This window comes from Thermobia domestica, chromosome 3, assembly GCF_964235325.1.
Source record: "Thermobia domestica chromosome 3, izTheDome1.hap1.1, whole genome shotgun sequence".
Lineage (NCBI taxonomy): Eukaryota > Metazoa > Arthropoda > Insecta > Zygentoma > Lepismatidae > Thermobia > Thermobia domestica.
Genome location: NC_137456.1, coordinates 284,871,414 through 284,896,546, shown reverse-complemented (window position 1 = coordinate 284,896,546; position 25,133 = coordinate 284,871,414). Strand labels below are relative to the sequence as shown.

Sequence of the window (25,133 nt, the reverse complement as noted above, 5' to 3'; positions counted from 1 at the left end):
TTTTCTGTAAAGGATCGATATCTGTTGGGGCAGAATTCTAGGTACAAAAGCAGCAAGAGAAAGAAGTGATGCCACTCTTGTACCATCCTTATTTAATGCTGCAGTTGGTTGTAGACATGTCATTTTCGTAAATGGTGAATCTGAACAGAAATCAAAACGTTTCTTTAGTTCAGAGCATGCCACAACAAAGAAATCCCTGCAGTGTGTCTTAAATGAACGTACAGTTTCTCTTGTCTCTTTGGAGCTTAATTTTTGGGTCATTTGCATTACTGTAACCCCTAGATAATGGTGAGAAATATTTTTTATTCATTGGATCGTTCTTCTCGAGATTAGTTCGAACAACGCAATGCTTGTCTAAATACACACACAGAAGTTCTTTATATACAAGGCTCATTTTTGTATATAAACTAGGAATCAAAGTCTGTTCACTTTGAAAGGCCTTAAAATGCACTGAGGATCAACGTTGGAAAAGTCCTAAAATTCTTGCCATTGTGCTTGCCTCTTACTGCTATGTTTAAAGAAGGAATAAATGTTTCTTGCAATAAGTTCGCATTCACTTGGATGCTGTTTACAAGCTTTGCTTGCACACAAATGAAGGGAATGACACACACACTTTTGTCTCGTAATACCAGGAAGGATATCACGTAATTTCTGGGCCACTGAACTATTCTTACCCATCATTGTGTTGCACTCGACCTGATTATATTACCGAGAGGGACACTGGCATCTTCAAATGATTTGATTATTCCAGTGAATAATCTGTCAGCAGTGGCACCTTCATTAGCAGCTTCTGGGTTCTGTCCCTAAAACATCTAAACAAGACGCCAAAATCGAGTTTGAACAACCCCCTCGTTTTCACTAAACAATCTCCCACAAATGCACATAGTCTTAATAGTGCCTATAACTGTAGACTCGTCTACAATTATGCTAAACTTACGAGTTTTCAAATATTGTGCTAATTCCTCCGAGTGCACTTTCCCAATAACACGCTTTACTATGTTTGTAGCTTTAGCGTCCTAAAGACATTTCAGCAGCGATTTTAGTCAGGGAAACTTTTCCGTACCATAGCACTTAAATGATCGGCCGTTCGAAGCGGAAGATTGTGTTCCGCTATAGAACCGAACATCCGTATTTCCACTTCATTTATTTGTGTTTGCTGTGTATCCGCGGGCTGAATAAACGAAAGTATACTTTTCTTTTGAACAGATGATACACCCCATTTATTATTAATGTGCTTTTTCCCTTCGCGTGATTTTTTTTAAATCATGGTTAGTTCCGTTGTAAATTTCGTATTACAAACGACGCACTTCGCTCTTTTGGAATTGCCACTAACAGGGGCAAGCCAACCCTTAAAATCACTGTGGGATTCCCATTCTTGCCTGTAATTTTGTCATCTGTGCTCATGTTTTACTGTTGACTCGCCTCTTCTTTGCTTAATTTTCTCGGGAGTACCGAGATTTTCCCTCTTCACTGGTATTACCACCACTGGCATTACCACCGTCGTGGCTATTACCACCATTGTTCGAATTTCATGACCATTTTTCTCCATTGGATGCCTGAAACAGGTCTTTTATTGTTCTCTTCATTATATCGTAAAATCGCGCCGAAACTAGGTATGGCTTACATTTTAAAAAAGCAAAACACACGAAACACGAATTTCACGAAAGAAAGCACTACTACCGCACACGGCACACGTCTTCTTATCTTAAAACTAAGAAGGCAACTAACAAACTAAATAAGAAATACAAATATATTTTTCTATACACGTTCAGGTTAAAAACAGTACACTAGCGGTGATCTACAAAGCATATTTCTACAACCACCGAAGTCTTACTGGCCGCTCATCTTTTATTTCAGGAAGATGCTGGACTTGCAGAAGTATCCAATTTTCACTTTTATGCTTTTATTGCCTTGTCTTTTCTGGCTACGAACCCGTGTTAGTTCTGGTAGAAACAGGAAGAGGCAAAGGGTCGAGTGTTATACATTGAAAGGTCTCTTTTTTTTTCCTCCACGGAAATGACATGCCATTAATCACCGACGCTAAAAGGAATATGAGAGGTCTCGACCTTTTCTACATGTTAAAGCTATCCTTGCTTTTATAAGGGACGATCTTCACTCGATTGGGAACTTGGAGCCCACAAAGCAAGGAGCTTACATCAGCCTCCTTAAGAACTTTCTCTTTACACTTAGCGTGACGCATTATAAAATTACTCTCGCCTTCGGTGCGAGCGGTCCCGGGTCGATTCCCGGTGGGAGCACTCGGTCGAAAAAGTGTAAAACTTTTTTCAGGCCAGCCACGCTGAATGAAGTTTTCCTGGGTTTTCCTCATTTACACCAGGCAAATACCGGGGTGGTACCTAACTTATAGGTCCCAGGCCGCTTCCTTCCTTCCCCCACCCTTTCTTCCTTCCCTTTCCCCGGATTGTGTGCTCGCGGAGAGACGTCATCCCTCATACGTGACGGGCTAAATAGCCATAGATGCTGAAAGCCCAGAAATCTAAATCCTAACCTAACCTAGCATTATAAAATTGTCCTTTCCTTCTTGATTCGGAGGGAACGAAAACAAGAAACATAATTCCAATAATTTTTCACATATCTAAATAAGAAAAATACACGTTCCTAGAGTTCTCTAAATTATCGTACATTTTAGTATTATCGTGCATAGACTATCGTAGATCGTACATGATGCAAAATTATTATATGATCCGATAATTATCGTACATGTTGGCAACGCTGATAAACCAACCTGGGCGCACAAATGCTTCCTTTCGGAGTTATAGGCTGCCGAAAACATGAAAAAATGAACTTTAAAGGTCCATAGCTCCAATACTATGGGACCTACCGTAGTCGGGCCAAGACTTCATTTAGGAACTAATATGTGCCCTATCCAAATATCCATCTTTCAAAACTCTGCGGTACTTCCGCAACAGTTTTCATGGAGGTAGTTGGTGAGTACTTCAAATTATATGCCCGAAGCCAAGTTGCCTCTATAAAACTTGTTGCGTGAGTACTTCAGGATTCTAAAACATGTATTTTTGGATAGTGCACATACTATTTCCTAAGTGAATTCTTGATCCGACTACGTAGGTCCCATAGTTTTGGAGCTATGGACCTTTAAATTTATATATATATATATATATATATATATATATATATATATATATATATATATATATATATATTTCCGGCAGTCTGTAACTCCGAAAGAAAGCATTTGTGCACCCAGGTTGGTCTATACTTTTCGTCTTAACTTGGTGTCAGGAATCACCCCCCAAACGTTGTCGGTGTTGTTTTGAAACACCCTGTATATATACTTAAGTTTGGATGAGTTTTATTGAAAATACGGATATAAAAGAAAGAAAGGATTAATCTTCAACCTTACATTACCACTCATCATTTTCATCAAATTTTATATTGAGTTTATATTGATAAAAAGTAATCCTTAATAACATTGCTTAGTGATATGAGTAACTGTGACCTAGGTTTGCGCCTGAATGTTTGAAAACCTCAAATGAGGATACAAAAAATAAACGATAGAAAAAAAATTAAATACGAAATAAAAGTATGAGATTAGGAAATAAAAATTTCTAGATTTTCGTATTACCCTTAATATATACATCTAGGTACGAAGTTTCTGGTAGCCACACACTACAATATTAATGCTTTACAGTAGGTACATTCATTTGTTGTTCTAATTTCTTTTCTCATTCTTTGCAAATGTAAAATTGCTTCAGCTTCAAATTATTTTATATTCTACACAAGATATTTGATCATAATGCATTCCTCCTGTCCCCTGCCAGAAACCCCCGTGGTATCTGCTGTACCAAAGAAAACAAAAACATTGTCCGTTACATCCATTTGTCACTCTCACGAAATGCACAACAGAGATAGAGTTGCCAAAGTAACACTCGAGTATGCCACTAGGAAGATACTTTTTTTTTTTTTTTTTCATAAATTAAATATTCGACACACAAAATGACAACTTTTTACAGAATTGTTCCTCAAAGGAACGTTACAACAATTTTACATATTATAGACGGAGTTCGAAAGGTGATTTAAAATAGAAAAGAAGAAAATAGCGGTCCTACTTGACACTCATATAAATGTAGTTTAAAATAAACTCGGAGATTAGATACCCTGCAATGGCGAATGTCTTTTGAGGGGTTTTACAAAGCGAATATTGGCCTTTAATTTCGCCCACGGCTGGTGTTTCTAACAGCGGGATAATGTGCAAGGTACCGCTAGACGCTGACCGATCTGTCTCCTTGTACGGAAGCAGATTCTAGAAGTATCTAATTTCACCGTGTAAAGAAAGAAAGAAAGTAGAAAAAAATAACTAATAATAATAATAATAATAATAATAATAATAATAATAATAATAATAATAATAATAATAATAATAATAATAATAATAATAATATTTGGTCTAGGAATTAATTCGTGCGGTTGGTACGCACACATTGAAGCTGTAGTACAAACACAAAATACATAAATACCTTAAGAAAAATATTGTCCATCGCTAGCCACCACTTTCGCCCATCTGTCAGGCAATGTACGGATTCCGTGGCGAAAGAAGTCCTCATCCTTGGAAGCGATCCAGTCAGAGACCCATGTTTCGATATCTTCTGAAGAAGTAAACCGCTGTCCAATCAAATCGTTGTTCATGCAATCGAACAAGTTGTAGTCCGAAGGAGCAACGTCTGGTGAATACGGCGGGTGGGGTAAAACTTCCCATCCGACATTTTCTAAATAGGTTTTGACCGGTTTTGCGACATGTGGGCGAGCGTTATCATGTTGAACAATAAGTTTATCATGTCTGTTCTCCCATTCTGGTCGTGTTCTGGCCAGAGCTTGCTTCAAACGCATTAATTGTCGTCGATAACGTTCTCCATTCATAGTTTCACCCGGTTGCAGCAGCTCATAGTACACCACACCTTTCATATCCCACCATATGCACAGCATAACCTTTGCACAGTGAATATCTCGTTTTGGTTGTGATGGACCTGGTTCACCTGGTTTCACCCAGGCCTTTTTTCGTTTAGGGTTCTCGTAATGGATCCACTTCTCATCACCCGTAATAATTCGATGCAGAAACCCCTTTCTGCTCTGTCGTTGAAGCAGCAATTCGCAAATGGTTTTTCGTCTTTCAACGTCTCTGTCTTTCAATTCATGTGGAACCCAATGTGACATCTTTTGAATCATTCCCATGGCTTTCAAGCGTTTGGAGACTGTTGTTTGATCAACGCCTAATGCTGCTGCAAGTTGTTCCTGCGTTTGACACGAATCCTGCTCGAGCAATGCTGTCAATTCTTCGTCTTGAAATTTTTTTGGCTGTCCAGCTCGCTCTTGGTCTGCCAAGCCGAAATCACCACTTCTAAACCGTGCAAACCACTTCTGACACGTTCGCTCAGCTAGAGCATGGTCACCATACACTTCCACCAAAATACGATGACTTTCAGTCGCACTTTTCTGCATGTTAAAGTAATGCAGCAGGACACCCCGCAAAAACACTTTATCAGGCACAAATTGCGCCATGTTCACTTAACTACAAACTGGTGTTGTTGACGCTTTAATCCACTGCCCTATACTACGAACGATACGCGATGACAGGGGCTTGCAACACATGTGTGGATACACGGAACTGTGGGACGCTCCGTTCGTTGCGCCATCTCTTGTCCACCCGCACGAATTAATTCCTAGACCAAATAATAATAATAATAATAATAATAATAATAATAATAATAATAATAATAATAATAATAAAATCAAATAAATGAATAAATAAATAAATTAGAAAAAGGATTCGACTTAATACATACAACATTCTAAAGGGTAGAGCTGTCTACTCTCAAGCCCTACGACTGCTCTAATCATGCTCTAATGAACGGTTAGCAGTAGTACGGGCATGGAACAAGGGTCCAGATATGGTCTGAAAATATTTGCTGTGATGATTCTGTTTGGGATGCAAGCTAGAAGTGATTTTTTCTGGTAACTATAACTACAGGTGTCAAAAACGTTTTTCAAATTACGAAAATGAATTATCTAATACGTAATGTAGAGTAGTTCAATGAAATTCTGAAAAACTAGCCTTAAGATGTCTTTAGCAAATATGAGGACGAACTACAACTAAGTATAAATAACATTATATTAAATATATTAATAACGTTGTATTTATTAGAAAGTGTCTAAAATATGCACACTTTAACTTAAAAAAAAACAACACAACTACGCATACTTTAACTCATTAAATTATCAGAGTTAACCTATTATCTAGCTCATACAGAGACAGAACATGAGCATATTATCACACAAGTCAAAAATTATTAAACGGACCTTATATCACTCGCTTTACCAGATAAAAAGTGAATTATTGTACGAATGTAAACTTTTTTTCCTCCCACAGTATAATTTTTATACAATTCACTTTGTTATATATATACATAACCCACTTATATAGTGGGTTATGTATATACCCCACTTATAAAGAACTTTAAGGGACCAACACAATGAGTTCCTTGTATCAGAACTTCGTTATAAACAAACTTCTGTATTTTTCAAAATTACGGAAAAGACAAAAGATTAGATATCAAGCAGATACATTTAAAAGAGAATATACAGCAGTATAACATTACATCTGGGTTGTCATCTAGCCTATCGTACATACTGCAGTTCTTCCTACCTGTTCAAGCACGCCTGAACAAGACTGTAATTTTCTTCTGAACCACGTTTGCTCCGCTGTTCGTTGCACTGCCGCTTCCACTTATTCAAATGCTCGAAATGCATTGTCCGGCACCGTGTTGCTGTGTTCAAAAAGATAGCATTGTAAGTTTTACAAACTTTGGATCGCTTCTTTGGAACTCACGGGTTGTTTCACATTTTCCACTTCTCCGCTCTTGAACTCTGGTGGACGTGTGTTGCCAGAAATACCTGCACCCGAGGCGATTTCTGCTGTCATCCGAGTGAGAGGGAGGAGGAGTGAGTCATGTCTGGCTTGCACAGCGACAACTATGAAAACCAGTTTTGCGGTAGAAGAAAGGAAAACATGGTCCCATTCTGAAAACTGCGCTATAAGCGATCTTTACGGAAAGTACTGTTCGTAATATACGATCATTTCTTCCATGTTTTAAATAGGCAGTGTAACGGAGATTTCAATTATGTTCGTAATATCCAACAATTCACTATTTCCAAATTCGTTTTAAGTGGGCTGCAGTATATATATATATATATATATATATATATATATATATATATATATATATATATATATATATATATATATATATATATATATATTTTTTATTTTGCGTTTTGCACAGCAATTAGCGATATAAATTTAAAGCCAAGAAATGTGCTCGGATCTGTTAAGTAGTAATACCACAGAAGTTACAAATTACTACGGAAAATCGCGGTAACAATGTCGCGACATATTAATTAGATAAGTTTACAATTAAGATTGAATCATGACAGTTCGTTTCTGTAAATAATTATTTTTCACAATCTTTCAAACTGATGATACTCTACCTTAATATTAATACAGTAAATGAAATGGTCGTGAGATCCAACAACCACACATGATCCATTACTTAATACAGCAGGAGAGCTTTTAACTATCCCTCCAGTTTCAAATGACCAGTGAACCATTCCCGATGTTGCTTTTAGGCAATACACTTTCTTATCATAGCAACCTGAAATAAAACAGAATAATAGTACCTCCATTACTGCATATAGAAAAATAGATCACTTACATGTTAAGGTTGATTAAAAAGAAAAAAAGCTCAATACAGAAACGACAACACTAATTAGCACTACATTATATCAAGAGATAACTAATATAGTGATCTTTATTATGAACTAATTTTGAGAATATTCATTTTATTTTGTGCATTGGACTTAAAGAAGTGCATTTCTTTCCTTTCTGCATTTTCTTTCTTTTTACATTACAATGTGCTCTCTGTTTACGTTTAATCCTTACCCGTGGGAAAGGAGCTGACAACGTGTTCTCATAGACTCTGTTAATACGTCATGATAAGGCTCCAGCCAATGAGAGTACATGTGCAGACGAAATGAATAAAAAATCGTGTGATATGAGGGGTTTGAGACTTCATTTTACGCTGGATTCTAGACCCATGGGCGGGCCTTCGAGAAAGAAGTGAGAAGAGCGAAAGACTATTCAGAAGGATGGCGAAGTGACGACCTATATGTCCCTGGATCTATATGTCATAATAGTGCAATTTTTCTATTATTAATATTTTTTTAACCTTAGTGTAAGTATGTAGAAAGCTAAGAATATGATTAATGTAAGTATATTAAATTAAATCATGTGTGCATTTAATTCAGGATTTCTCCTCTGTGCATGTTGTGTGCGTAATAGTTCGTCGTAGTATGTTTTACCTATCACTGCCTAATCCATAACTTCTAATATAGTGGTTTATTGCGGTTATTTGTGGTGAGGTTGGAACAAAACTTCGTTTTGATTGAATCGCATCACACTTCGCAGGAAAACAGCATTTGTGTGTAGATAGCTTTGTATGTATTCAAGCCGATATTAGCGAAGCTATCAATGCACGAGTGCTGAACAGATTCCAAGTTCGATTCCCGAGCTTGATTATCACGCTAGTTTCTTTTGCCACCCGCTGTAATCATTATACTAAGTCTCGTTTTAATTATTTCTATTCTTATTCTGATTTGTGAGGAAAAGAGTTTAACTTTACGCAAATCATGCAAGTGCAATTAATTATTATTTAATTACAACCAGTTTGCAGGTCTATTATACAATTATTAGTTTTATATGTTATTCAAATACACTTTAATACTAGCAAGAATGACGATGACAACATTCTGGAAGCTCGAAATCCGATCTTCCGCTTAACAGGAGTTGCTTTCCAATTGAGCTACCAGCCCATGACTAGCTTCTGTTTTTTGCATTAAGTCTATTTAAAATTCATATGAAATTCCCGGCGGGAGCTCATATGGTCCCGACTCTACGTTAAGCTGTAGAGCCATATCTAATACAGCCTCGCTGCTGAAAAGTACGCTAAACTCAAAATCAAATAAAATAAAAAATAAAATCGTAAGAAAATATATAATAACAGATCTGTTTTGCTTACAAATGCTAGATATGAATGTAAAAAATTACCAATGCAATCACTATATTTAATAATGAAAACATGATCGCTGGGAAAATGGCATTCTATTTCACTTTGAGGTGTAAAGATCCTTACCGACTATCACGTACTCTCCGCAAGGAGTTGCACATGCTGAGGATTCAATCCTATCTGGCAATTCACAATCCCAGAGTTTCCTTCCGGAATCCATTGACACGGCTACTAACAGATGAGAATGAGATCCTACCACGGCTACCCCAGGTCTCCTATAGTAACAGGGAGAGGGAAAGAAAAAAGTTTTACAATGAATCAAAAATAAATGCAATCGGTAATATCAATATTATTAGATCATTATATTATCATAAAGGTAATATATATTCGTTGAGGCCAATAGATATCACCTCACTCATTCACATTATGGGTTTAAAAACCTAAGTGTATATCACCTCGGAAACAAAAGCTTAATATTGGATCATATTATAAGCCAAATCAATTTAGTCGGCATTTTTATTGCCGATATCTCTAAGATTCTGCCAACTTTATCTTGCCCAAGGCTTCCTAACTAGAACTCTTTACAACCTATGAGCACTTCCCGGACGAGTGGCGCATTCCATTCGTTTTATAGACATCTTACTAATCGTACAATATTGGATGATATGTAGGTCACTGTGAAATTTCACAGTACTATCTTCCGGGCAAATCTAGAATTGTTAAAAAAGGTTAATTTAAAAATACGAGAAGTCAAAAAGTTCTCGGAATGTTGTAGTTTTGCCTTTTGTGATGGAATCACAATGAATCTTGTACAATACCGTCCTTAGGTTGCCTGAGGCGCCGTCGGAACACATACACTTCCTCCATCGCTTCTGCCATTGTTGGAAACATTGATGTAAGTCCTCTTTTGGTATCTTCGAAGATCGCTGTCGCGTTGGCTTCGATGTCTTCTACACAGGGGCGTCATTTAGGGAGGACAGGAGGGGGCAATTGTCCCCCCCCCCAAGAGTTTGAGAGATACATATACTTTAATCGATTGTCTACTAATGTACTAGTACAAAACCGAAAAGTCTTATGTCTGTGGTGCTTTTGCCCCCCTCAAGCGAAGTCTGAAATGACGCTCCTGCTTCTACAATGACTGTACGAGCACCTTGCTATTTTCATTGAAGTATTGTCTCCGTAAACTGATTTTAAGGCTATCAAAGCACGTATCTCAAGCATATTTCCCCAATTTGCACATTAACTTGATGTTTATGCATTGCTCGAAATACGACATTGCACCAACTGATTACCACATACTCCTCCGTTTAGCTATACTACTTGTGAACTGATTGTTATGACTTGTTCATACTTGTCAAATTTATAATTAAGCAACCTAAAGATTGTACTGTACTAGATTCATTGTAATTGCATCACAAATGGCAAAATTACAACAAATTCAGGGAACATTTTGACTATTCCTCGTATTATCATCTGTATGAGATTTAGTAGCATGTACACTCATGTCCACAATGATTGTCGCATATCTATAACTGTCTTGTTGTAAGAACCTTATTTGATAATGATTTTGCAGGGTACTTTTAGTACTGATACTATGCGTATAATCGGAGAATGTATATATAGGAAAAGAATTATAAATACGAAAATTAGAATGAGTGAAACAAAATGTTGCTAAATGGACAAGAAAGTTTTATTTTCGTTTTTTTTTCTTATTTACTGCTCTTTTGACATGAAATTTGCCACATACGATTGTCTATTAATCTTTGTCGATTATACACATACTAACATTATAAGAAATACCGGGTGAATTCGATATCAAATTATATTCCTATAACAACTTATTTATAGACATGCGACAATAATTTTGGACATGAGTGTACCTATTATAAAATTCCATGTACGATTTACATTCACCCTTTGTTCATTCATTTTTTCACCAAAGATATAATAGCAGATCACGTTTTGCTTACAAATGCTAGATTAAGAATGTAAGAAATATTTACCGATTATTAAATATTATATAAATATTAAATACTGCAAAATGTAAGGCCGAACTTTTACATTTATACAATGGACAGAAATTTCCTTTCATTGTGTATATTGTTCAGTCCAAGTTCCATATGCAATACTATGAGGAAAATGTATTCCAGTCATAAAATGAAATCTTTCACTTTTTATGTCCCACGGTTATGCCGGGTAGACTAAAGAGGGGGATGATGAGAATGAATGAAATGGTGGAATGAAGAAAATAGGAATAGAAAAACTTCGAGGAAACCCACGCACACAAGCCAAATTAGCGTGGGCTGGGATGAAAAAACACGCACCAGAGGTGAATAATCTATCACTGAGTTACCGCCGCCTGTTGTATTTCAATCGTGTCTATGCAGATAATATTTTACTTAATATAACATGTAACATATCAAGCTTCGCGTATGAGGTTCATACCTTCATACCAAGAGAGAACAAACTGGAGAATGGAGATAACACAATATGGAATTTCAAAATGGGTACATATTATCGAATCGAGACAATCAAAATAATAGAAACACCTATAGTTTGCAACACGTGAGATGTGTGAGCTGGTAACACTAATGCGTGTGCAACACCTGGTCGCTGTTGGTGGTGTATTAGGGGATCATCTGTAAATATTTGTGTTGGCTCGGGCGGACAGTGGTATTGAAAAATGGAAGATCTCTGAGAGTTTCAAAGAGGCAAGGTTTTGGGTGTGCGGTTAGTTGGCAGAAGTGTATATATGATAGACAGTATGTTAAGTGTGTCGTGTGGAAGTGTCTAAGGTGACGAGATCCTACAGCACTCATGGCAAAACATCAGTCAAGAGCAATAGAAAACGAAAGAGAAGCTTCAGTGGCAAGAATCGCTGAGCACTGAAGAGGATTTTCACCAAGAACCATAGAGCGAATGAAGCAAAAGTAACTACGGAACTCAATCAGTGCCTGGAACAGTCTCAGTGATAGATTGCCACATTCACAGTTCGGCACAAGTTGAACATTCGGAACAAGTTGAACATTCGTAGTCAGATTGCAACTAACAGACTGATAATTACCGCCAATAACGCTTTAGTATGAAGAAAATGGTACCGAGAACATGGAAAATGGGCAGTCGATGATTGGAAAAGACTAATATGGCCTGATGATCACTTTACTACAAACAACAGGCCATGTTTATGTACAGTGGGCACCCAAAGAAACCAACGCTCCACATGGTCTCCTCCCTACTGTGAAATATAGCAGCGTCTGTGATGCTGCAGGTCGCGGTTCCCTGGTATCCATGCGTCTTGTGATAACACTCTCAAGACGCATTTCTGCCAATGATATGTGCACATTTTATATGACCATGTGCATCATGTAGTCCAAATGTTGTTTCCGTACAATGATGCAATTTGTCAAGATGACAATGTCCCAATTTACACTGCTGGTACTGTTCAAGCGGTTTCATGAATGATGGGATGAACTACACTTACCCTGGCCTAACCCATTCCGAAACATCAATATTATTTAACACCTGTTGTTAGTTCTAGAAATCAGAAGTCGTAGCACATACTATTCTCCATCCCCACATGAGTAATGGTATAATATTCCTCTGAAAACCATTTATTACTTATATATATGCGCTAAAGATCCATATGGAGGTGTACTATTAATGAAAGAATTGGTGAAATACAGACGTGGGAAAAAAAAAAAAAAAAACTCACAAAAAAAAAAAAAATGCTCTCCAGCCTCGGATCGAATCAGAGACCCCTTACGTTAGAGATCTTTCAGTTAAATGTCCCACGATTATGCCCTTTAGGCTAAGGGAGATGGATAATGGAAGCACTGGTGTAATGAGAATCTAAAAGGAAAAGGGACTACCCGAAGAAAACCGTAACGGACACGATATTGCTTACTACAAATTTAGTTGGCTAGGGATCGAGCAAGGACTCTATGCACCAGAGGTAAGCACTCTACCCTGTCCTCACGCTAGAGATGAGCGTTCTATCAGAGCCAACGAATCACTCTAAATAATATGTCTAAGATAAGCGGGATATGTCATTAGTATGAGAAATACACCCAGAATGTATAGAATTTACAATGCGGAAGGTATATTCTACAATCAAAAAATGGGAAGATAATACCAGTTAGAATGTTAGGAATGAGTAATAAGAATCCTAAACAGATTAACGTGGCAAAGGATATCATCCACTGTTGATCTTTTACATCAGCAACAATGGATTGAAAAATAAATAAAATAAAATAAAATAAAAAAGAGTGAATAGAAATTATAGTTACTACTTTACTCCTAAATCAGAGTATAGAAATCATAGTTACTACTTTACTCCTAAATAGATACTTTAAAACAAATTTTTCTCTCACCCTATAAATTATCTTTTTTGGCTCTTGGAAACACAGTAAAATTAATGGGCCTATGCTTAGAAAAATCTCCGAAACTTGAAAAAAACCCTTTCTGTCGACATTTAAAATTATAACAATTTATTATAATAAAATTATGAAAATACGCAACATTTGGTAGATGCTACAGGCTTTTCCAGAGTTCAATTCTGATCGAAAAGCTTCATATTTGATGAAAATTAACTTTCGGCAATCAATCAAACATTCTTAATTTGAAACAAAATTCCTATTTTCTAACTATTATGTTTCATTATTATTGCTTACAAGACAAGTAAGCACACAATTAGTATCAAGATCTGGCTAATTTTTAAGAGCGAGCACATTACAAATTATTCCTACAATTACTTCACACAAATAATTTGTCTTGCAAAATAGCAATCCTTTAATGTAGTTTATAAGGATATGATAAACTGTATAAATTTAGAATGTTCTGATCTATTTTAGTTTTAATAGCTAATAATTTCGGTGACTTTTACACTACATCGCTTACGAAGTAGCATTTAGAAAAATGGATCAGAATGTAGGGTATTGCAGGAAGTAATAACAAATAAAGGAACACTCTTACTTAAATCAACACTAGTGATGCAAAATAGCGGTTTGCGGATCGGCGCAAATATGTTTCATCCGACCCGCTAGTGAAACTGAAAAATGCATGATTTAGAAGCTGAAGGTTTTCTAGTGTCGTGATGCAAATAACTGTTCTCGAAATATTACCAGCTAATGTGCTCATTGTCCAATATTTCGAGAACAGACTTTATTCTTATCTTAATCCTTGCACTACCTATGTATTTTTTGTAACGAGGATTACCAACGGGGGGAAGGGGTTCATTTTGTGCGAGCCTGTTAAGATAAAATATATCTTGCAAAGGAAACAAATTACAAACTCTCATAAAACTCTCAGAGACTGAAGTGAACAGTACAGTACATAGGATAAGACTAACAGCTATTTATTTTGCTGCCATCTACGACACTTCTAAATGACAGTCACATCTATCAACGGGAGGGATGGGTACTTTGTGCCCACCCACTTAAAACCACAAATTCATGAGACACTAACGTTCAATTTGAACCAGCGTAAGGTATACGCTTTAGCTAAACATGTTGAACAATAACATATTTTCTTACAATTTTAAAGAAACGACAACAAGGGGCACAAAGTAGCCTCACGTTGGTAATCCGACGGTTAAGGGTCAGTATGAAAAAGACCATATACAGGAACAGTTTATATATATGATTTGAAGTGGATATGGCTAGCTATGATTGGTCGATGAATAAATGATGTATGATTTATTTTTTTTAACGCCATGTTAACAGAAAGAGTGTAGCCGGCCATCACAATGTATTTGAACATATACTTGATTTTTACTCACTTTTTTTTTAACCCTTCTGGTTATTTAGCCCATTCTGTAAGGTAAGCCCATTGGTACCGGACCGGATTTTAGAATAAATCAGATTTCATTTAGCAACTTTCAAGAGTTCGTAGCTAAAGTAGTAATTAGCCTGGAGACATGGTACAAGATTAACAGCACAGCAAAACGAAGATTAAGAAAATGCACGATTTATGCACATTGACGAAAAGTACTTTATGAGAGGGGAAGGATAGAAGGGAAGAACAAAAATGGCCCAACCCTCCAAGCATAGTTCTCTTTATGATTTGGCCTGCGGAGCGTTATAAATTAACTATCACTGATCTATACTATTATATAAAAAAGACTCATTTATCAACGCCCAAGCCACACTACCACAGGTAGAAACAAAATTTGCACAGAAAATTCATTCTGTCACGAAAGTACGAGATAAACATGAATTTTTCGGAAACACGTATTCTAAGGTTATAAAAGAGGTTCACATATTTGGTAACAATAGAGTATTTCACAAATCCCAGAAGTTCGGAAAATAAAACTCGACATATAAATTACCCATTAGAATTAAGTGAACACGTTTCAGAGTTTTCGAAAGACTTATTCTAAATAATTTCGACAATTGATTACAATATCATTATCAGTTTCACGAAGGATTAAATTTATATTTACGTGCGGTCGGACAATCACAAGCCCTAGACATAATTATGTTCACAACTTTTTTTTTTTTTGCAACGTTTTATTATTTATTGGATGACATTAACTCTGTCTTTACTGAACCATTTAAGTTAAACAATGAAGACATTTATCTTAATTGCATAATGAATGCAAGTAATAAAAACCACTTAGAAAAAATTGGGATAAATTATTACCTCTACTGTTCTCAGCCAATTGTAAACAATTACAATAACTTAACATTTTTAAGTGTTTAGCTTTTGTGATTATCACGACAAAGCCCCCACCCACCCAAAAGCCAAGACTGAATTAGCGAGTATGACATGAATACATATTCTATTTAAAATTAAAAGCTGTTGACTTCATGACAGACTTTAACTAAACCAAGAAATTGAAAGAGTGAAAAAATCGCTTAATTCCTCTATTTTTCATATAAATTGTCATCTTGTTAATGCTCACAGGAAATGGCAGTGATTTTTAAAAAAAGAAATACCAATCTTACGAACATCAACAAGAATATTATGAACTTAATAACGGTTGAACAACTTGATCTACTAAGAATAATACTTGACTGACTGATATACGAATATAAATATGATCTTTTTTTTTTTTTTTTTTTTTTTTTAATAATAATTTGAAAGGCCAAAAGTAACTAAAGAATTCCACGTTCTTCTATTCTAGAGTACACATTACGCTTCCCTATACTAATGCAAATTTACTACATTAAAGATCAATGTATACTCCTGAATTAGGATAACGTATAAACTTTATGTTAAAAAGAAGCATAGGAATATTTAAATTGTGCGGTTATATCATTCCTAAATTCTAAATTGGAATTATATAAGTAAGTTTATTTTTCAAATTTATTTTTTAAAATAGTATAAAAGTTGTAATATCGCATAGGTATCTTAATATACATATATAAAATGTATACGTGTGTATGTATGTTCCAGCATAAATCTAGAACGCCTACAGCCAAACACGAACATATTCCTTACAGTTTGGAAAACAGTTAAGGCTGTGAGATTAAGACCCCTCCTAATACACCTAGGAGGAGAGAAGAAGGGGAAAACATTAAAATAAGTGATAGCGACCGATATTAGTGTCAATCCATAGTTTTCGGTGCCCATAAACTGATTGGTGACAGTTCCGATGCCCTTTAAGTCTAAGTTCAGCCCCCAGTAGAGTAACACTCTATATCTAGGGAGGAGTAGGAGGGGTGGCATATAAAATGATCGAAAACGACTAATATTAGCAACGAATCTATACTTTGCGGGCTTCCTGAGCTGAATAGTGACACTCCATATGCAGTTTACGTCCAAGTTCAGTCCCCATCAACACCCCTGAAAGAGGACAGATGGTGACGTGTAAAACTAATAGAAAACGACCAACATTAGTATCGAATCTATAGTTTTCGGGGCCCCTAAGTTGATTGCTAACAATTACAATACCATTGAAGTCCACATTCAGCCCTCAGTAGGGATAAGACCCTCTAGCACATCTAGAGAGGGAAGCAGGAGGAGTGACACGTAAAATGATCGTAAATGGGCAAAATTAGTGTCGAATCCGTAGTTTTCAGAGTCGCTGAAATAAAAACTGAAACTCCTGATGTCGTTTAAATCTAAATTCTGCCCCCTTAGCTTCAAGGGGGAGGGGATGATAACATGTAAAAATAATTTAAAATGACCGATATTAGTGTCCAATTCATAGCTTTCGGGGTCCCTAAGTTGCCTGACGGCAGTTCCAATGCCCATTAAGACAAGCTCAGTCCCGAGTGGGGGTAAAATTCTGTAGCACAGCTAGTGAGAATGAGAAGGAAAAAATGAAATGAAATCTTTAAGTTTTACGTCCCACGATTATGCCGGTTAGGCTAAAGGAGACGGTGAAGATGAGAGATGAGTGAAATGGTGGAATGAAGAAAGTGGAAGGAAACGGGAGAACCCCGAGAAAACCCACGAGCACGGTGTTTGTCCACCACAACAGAGAGAATGAGAAGGGGTAACAAAATGATCGAAAATGACCAATATTGGTGTAGAGTCCATAGTTTTCGGAATCTCTGAGATGAATAGCGACAACCCCGATACCGTTTAAATCCAAGTTCAGCCCTCATTAGTACCCTTGAAAGAGGAAATGGTGTCACGAAAAAAATAATCAAAAACGACCGATATCAATGTCGAACATATAGTTTTCGGGATCCCTAAGTTGATTGGTGATACTTGCTATACCATTTAAGTCTACGTTTAACTCCCACTAGCACACCTAGGGAAGTGGGAAGGGGTTGACATATAAACATAACCTTAAATGACTAATATTCGTGTCAAATCCAAGTCCTTGGTGCTGTAGAGATTAATAATCACACTTCGATAGCGTTAAAGTCCAAGTTCAGCCTCTATCGACATGGGAGATGAGAAGCGGTGAAAAATAAAATGACTTGAATGACAGACACTTGTGCCGAATGCATAGTTTTCTGATTCGCTAAGCTATTAGGTTATAATTGCAATGACATTTAATCCCAAGTTCAGGTATGTTTGCTGAATTGGGAATTTACAGGGGTAACGCTGAACGCGTTGCTCGTACATCTGTATGTATATATAGTTTAATGTGTGTATGAATGTATATTTTAGCGTAATTCTGGAACGTCTGAAGCAATTTCAACCAAGCTTGGTAGGCTTCTATATATATATATTTTTTTTTTCTGGGAGTTCGAAGGAGTAATATGTAAAAATAATGCAAAACCGATATTAGTGTGTAATCGAGTTTTCGGTGTCGGTGAAATGAATAGTAACGCACCAAATGACGTTATATTTCCATTAAAGATCCATTGGCAGAGGGTGGGGGTGAGGTGAAAAATAAAACGTCGGAAACGACTGAAATTTGTGTTGAATTCATATATTCTATAGGCCTATATACGTTTCTCAATGGGCGGCATAATATTTTGTGTCTTCACTTCGTAAAATGACATGTCGTATAAGTTTTTATGTGAAGGCATAATTACCTTACAAATTATGTCGGTATAATACTATTAGTCGACTTAGATTAATAAGGAACAAAATTACGCAAAAAATCTTACAATTACAGCAAAATACTTACAGGATTTCCGAAGAGAGATACATATTGCCTACTTTTATATAAAATATGTTAAGAAAGCTGGGGACAACAAGTGTCTCATAATTACCCTTTTGGAGGGAAATTATGAGACTGCACAAATTTGACATTTACTCATCAACTTATGAGATGACAGGAAATTTCTTGGCAGCAAACTGTTACTCTATTGGCACCATAAACTGTTGCCTAGTTTAGCTGCTTTCAAAACTAGTGTAAGCTGAGTAACATGGAAAAGTTGTGAAACCTGTCTCATAATTACCTTCACTGACCCTATGATACTTTATCTCGAATCAATTTTACTGAAAACTTAAGAATTGAAATTTACACATTACTGAATATAGAACCGTATATTTTGTTTTCTTAATAATACACGAAAGAGAACTCTAGACATTACACATACGCACTACACTAAAACTGAGTTCTAACAGTCATGATTTAAGAGATGAATTTGAAATTTTTGTTTAAATTGGTTCCGTAAATAGATATAAAGGGAAGGGGGAGGAAAAGAAAGAAAACGTTTGTAAGTGGTTCAAGCGTTGTTTAATTTGCAGATTCCCAACTATAACGAAAAAAGCATGACTGGACTGCTATTCGAACCTGGCCTTTCCGGCTTACTGCCACCACCAGAACGCGTTAATCATAACGATACCGAATCCGCTCTCTGTACAACCATAAATTCTATCATTCTTGAAGTCGGTACTCGTTCACTGAGACTGCACAACTCCTGTTATGCTTATAGATAACCCAGTGTCTAAGAATTTGCACATATAAAATCAGTTATTTCGTCTACTATCATATACAGCGAAAAAATTTTGCAATACCGTTTTTACCCATGTTATCATTAATGTATATATACAAACAATGTGAATAAGATTTTGCGAAATTATGACATGAAAATAATGCGCAATACACCGGGAAAAAGAACAACGGTCTGTGATGTATAAGTTTTCGCTTTTCTTTTTCTCATTTATCACTTTTCTACTGCACAGGCAATGAAGTGATCTGTAAATACAGCAAGCTACATTTGTATCACAAAGTGTAGCGTGCATACTGGAATAGCAGAACGTAACATGTGATGTCAAGGATTCACGCTTTTTTTCTAATCATTTAAGAGATTATAGATTATTAAGTCAACGCTTTTTTTCTAATCATTTAAGAGATTATAGATTATTAAGTCTAAACAGCAAACCAAGCGAATAACGTAAGTGGAGCAGTATTCTTTATTAAGGAATAATATTCGTAGTTCAATAACTTGTATAGATAATCCACATTTTCAGACATCATACTCTCAAAGATTATCACGTTCACATTTCCGAGGGATGATCTTTGTAAGATTGACCTTTCGGTTTTCAAAAGAAGAGAATTACTGTTATATTTGATCAGCAGATGATAGACTAACTTAGTACAACTTCATTATAAAGCCATCAGATTTAATTTTTGTGTTCTATCTTACTTCCAAATGAATTTTTTAAATCTTTCTGCCTTTTGTGATCCTGAGCTTAATATACACATACATATGAATACATTATATAAATATTATTAGCACCAAAGCTTATGATAAGAAACTATTGACATCAATGAATCAATGCTTTCACATATAATAAGACAAAAAAAAATCTATCCAGAATCATCTTTAAGCGCTCTACTGCTAATTAAAACGACACAATATCATGCTCCAGCAAATAATCACAAAAACAAAACATACTTGGAGATTTAAAGAGTAAACTTTCACGCATATACACACACAATCTTCACATACACATACGTATGAGGCACAACAATCAGATGGTCCAAATATGGACAGCTTACCTTCCATAATGAAGAAGTAGTGGAGAAGCATCAATACACTTACTTAGATTAAACTTCCAATGAATTTTCACATATACGTTGTCCATACTTTTGACGACTGTTGTTAAATTTCCACAAAACGGACTAACCATACTTTTCCCTCGACAACACGCCATCCACAAATCACTGGCTTGTTTCCCTTCATTGACTTTAAACGTTGACAGCCTAGACAACTTTTCGTTCTCCGCGTATTCACTTTGTATCCTCGGTCTTTTGTAATCAAGTAAAGTCACCGAGTTCATCGAAAGACTTTCACACACACAATCACAAACATCCTTGAAAGTTCCATTGAGAATTTTATCCACTAACGACAAACACACGCACCCAACAGCCGCTTCGATATCTGAACCCAACTGAACTGCGAGAAATGAGTCTCCACCGCACAACAAAAAATTGTCCTCATACAACGGAGCTGAGCTTACTTTTACGTATTTCATCCAGAGATCTGCAACTATGATGAACACTTTCTGAGGATCGAACGAGACAAACTGTCTTTTTCTAGTTCCTGATGAGTTGTCCAGCAATGATTTCAGTTCAAACTTATCAATTTTACCTGTAATACAAAATGTTATATTATTTCCTGTGCAATTGTAAAGTATAACTACACGATGCTGATGTTCTCATTAAACCTTAATCAATGAAAGTATAGTTACTAGTACACTGAAACCTCTACTAACGGACACCTCCCATAACGGACATATTTTGTAATCCCCAAACATTGTAATAGGAAAAAACATTTTGGCAAACCTCCCTAAAGCGGACACTCTCTAGTACGGACACGGATAGTCTTTCTTGTATTTTATAGGTATTATTTACCTCCGTATTACGGACATCTTCTGTAGAAACAAGTTGGAAAGTGCAGTAAAAATACACTTTTAGTAATTCATACGTACGTCACCAAGGAAGAACATGTGGGTGTGACAACATTTTGCCTCCTCAACTGTCTGTTCAGCAACCCAGAGGAAGGGTCTCTATTTCACGACACCCTTATGTCCTTTTCTTGCTTACCACTCCCACTCACTCTGTTTCAGAAACAAAAGTGATTGATAGTTGTCCACTGTTTTGAATGACACATCATTCTACTGTCCCGCTGGAATCTCTAACCAGGCAGAAGACAAGTTTGGTATTTTTGACCACGGGTACGCATATTGTCTTTAAAAAAAGTCATTACTGAATTGCAATTAACTCACGAATTAAAACAACACACCGAAAACGTAGTAAGTAGCGCTAACTGTAAAGTGCAGAGAACTATAACATCTTATTCCCATGTTGTGCCTCGAATTGGATGGCGCAAAATAATGCAGGTCCAGTAACATTTTGGAAATATTTATAAATACGTGATTCATGCAAAAATATTTTTTCTAATTGCATATTACCTTGTTTATTAATTTACGTAAGAAAATATTGAAACCTCTCTAAGACGGACACCTCTCTATAGCGGACAATTTTTGATTCCCCACGGCTGTCCGCTTTAGAGAGGTTTCACTGTATTAAATGTCTTGTTAGTAAGGGTTTTTCGGAAACAGACTTAAATCAGAAAAATAGTTGAGAATGCTCCAACAGCATTGCCAAAACGAACTTAATAAAAAGAATTGTTTATTATCTACAGCAATTTACAATTATAAAAAACAAACCAAAGATAGTAAACTATTTGTCACTTATAAATAGAGGATTTATATATAATAACTATTCATATTATTTGTTCTGCTTTGCAGGTCAAACTAACAGATGCAAATAGACATGCTCGCTTAGAGTTCGCAAGGACGCACATCAACAAGCCACAAGACTTCTGGAAGCGTATAATCGGGAGTGATGAGAAAGTGTTTAGTTTATAGGAAGGAGGAATGTTAAAACGTTCTACGATATGTTGTTTTACGAAGACACATGTTCAAAATGGAGGAATTAAAATTCAAAAATTCGCAAAATAACTTATCTGTACGATTTACGGTTTCCGAGATATGGCTCCTTAAATCTCCCAAAATCCGAACTTTTTTGGACAATATCTGGGGAACGGTCGCCAGTTGGCCAGTGGCCACTGGTTACTATTTTGGTACCAAAATGTTCACCATCCTCATAAGTATTGTCCAACACCAGTGTTATCTCTCTATGACTTATGGTTCCCGAGATGTGGCTCCTTAAATCTTCCGAAATCGGAACTTCTTCTTTTTTCGGCCAATATCTCGGAAATGGTACGAGTGGCGCGAGAAATTCCATCACTTCCTCACATAGTTTATGATGCTCTATCGAATGGAGAGCTCGAAATTGAAAAATTCGCAAATACAAAATACAAACCCCACAGCCAGAGAATTCAGTAACGAACTTTTTAAGTTCGTTGAAAACTGTATGGATAAAGCTGTAAACATAATCCTGGACTTCACCATTTAACCAACCAGAAGCAAAAAATCTGTCTTGTCTTTATTTATTTGATAAAAAAAGGCTTTACTTAAAACATGGGTAGAATATTTTCATGTTGTGGCCCTAGAGGATGTGCTTTGCACCCTTAAACAACACAGAGGTTATGCAGGACGAGACTACTATTAACGTGGACTCCACACCATGACTGAGGCTTGAATTAAGTCCAGTGGCGGGTGTACAGACCATCATGCAAGATCTATCCTCACAATATAAGCCTTCTCTCACCACACTATCTTGTCTCAAAGGGAGAAATGAATTACAGGACCACACCACTGATGCCGGCTTTCATCTTGCAAGAATGATCTCATATAGGCAAAAGAAGACTCGCCTTTATTTGACTTAATTCTAAGTACGATGCACGTCCACAAAATAAGTGTACTAGAGCTCTTGCGGGAACGGGGAATTTGTTATCACTATGATGGTCACATCACCGTGAAGCGCTCTTACCCTTTCCATCGAGCCCAATCACGCGCCAGTACGACCAAAACTGTGGTCACAGTAGCGTCTTTCGTGAAAAATGTCTATAAAATCTGCCGTCAAGTGCGGAATTTGCAGCGTTATCGTTATGAAGGGAAAATCTTCGTCTGAAGTTTTTAACGAGATCAAATCAGTTTATGGTGAAGAAACTATAATCGTACGAGTTTTGTTTAAATGACGTCGTGAATTTAAAAACGGTCGTAATGATGTGCACGATGAGCACAGGAGTAGAAGACTGTCGATTTTAACTGATTCGCGCATTCTCCTGACCTGGCGCCTTCAGACTATCATATGTTCACTCCCTGAAGAAGTATATGGGTAGGAAAAACTTTTCAAATGACGAGGAAGTGAAGGTGGAGATAAAAAATTGAGCAAAAGAGGTGGCGGGAGATTTCTTTGACCAAATCATAAAAATGTCTCACTAAGTGCATCGAGAGGGATGGCAACTACGTGGAAAAGTAGTTCGCATGTATGCTGATGTAATCATGTAAAAGTTTTGTTTTAAATAAACTTTTTGAAACCTACAAAAATCTAATACACTTATTTTCTGGACGTGTTTCATATGTGGGTTTCTAAAGAACTTCACCACTTTCTTTCTTATTTATTTAAAAACAAAAAATGTAATTAAAACACGGGAAAAACAATTTCATATTCTAGCTTATAAGTTTGAGTGTGAGTGTTTTTCTTCTTTCTCTCTTTTTATATATATGTGCTTGATTATCATAAGAATTCTGAAATCGACGCATAGACTAATGAGACACACCAAGCGAAAAGGAGAAATGCACAAAGTTTATATACAGTAGTTCCGATTCGGAAGCTTTTGGATAAGCCAAATTGAAGGAAAGAAGATAATAACGTCTTGGGAAGGTACTAATCCTGAATGAAGTGGGTTGACAGAGGACAGGACGATGCACTTCTGTTTTTGAAGTAATATACCTTCACCACAGAGTTAATGAGTTATAAAACTACTTAACTTCAGAATGCTAGATATAATAAAACAAAATAAATACACTAAAGTATAATATACAAATAATAATAATAATAATAATAATAATAATAATAATAATAATAATAATAATAATAATAATAATAATAATAATAATAATAATAATAAAGGACAGAAAAATATAAAATTCTCTACCCACTTAATTCACACTTTAATACTCCACTAAACTTATTTTTCTTCCCAACACACTCGCTCCGTCAAAAAATATATTATTAGATATAACATTACACAACGTATCATTTATGGGATATCGTCATCATTAATTCCAAATTTCAGCAAATTTCAACTGGGTGTATATGATGTCTCTGCAACAACTTCTTTTGCTCCACAACCTTTCATTCTGAAACTCTTCCTATCTTGTTTTCATCCTTTTCACACTCATATATACATATTTCATTCCGTCACTTATTTCCTGGTCTTTTTATGGCCATTTTTCTCTCATTCTCACATGTAGAAATATATTAAGTAAACATTCTTCTTTCATTCTTTGTATATGCCCGTATCAGCGTAGCGTGACTTTATTTCTACTCTTTCTCTGACACTTTTTGGCTCGGTGAATTCCTGATAAATTCATTTCTTATTTTTATTATTTTTATTATTATTATTATTATTATTATTATTATTATTATTATTATTATTATTATTATTCTTAGAATGCTACTTACGAATATCAACTACGTTTCTTGATTCTACTCCAGCCTTGTCCTCATTGAAAATGAAATGAATACATATTTCATCACCAGCG

General features: G+C 36.0%; 1 protein-coding gene across 2 annotated transcripts in view; it reads right to left on the bottom strand.

The window, feature by feature from the left end:
• Window positions 1-25,133, bottom strand: part of Aasdh (Aminoadipate-semialdehyde dehydrogenase) — a 76,855-nt gene that overhangs the window by 15,145 nt on the left and 36,577 nt on the right. For both annotated transcript variants that reach the window (XM_081752514.1, XM_081752515.1), the window contains exons 6-8: window positions 20,452-21,043; window positions 9,222-9,370; window positions 7,522-7,685 (exon numbers count right to left, since the gene is read on the bottom strand). In XM_081752514.1, coding sequence (XP_081608640.1) covers window positions 7,522-7,685; window positions 9,222-9,370; window positions 20,452-21,043 — 905 coding nt within the window. The remainder of the gene's footprint in view (window positions 1-7,521; window positions 7,686-9,221; window positions 9,371-20,451; window positions 21,044-25,133) is intronic.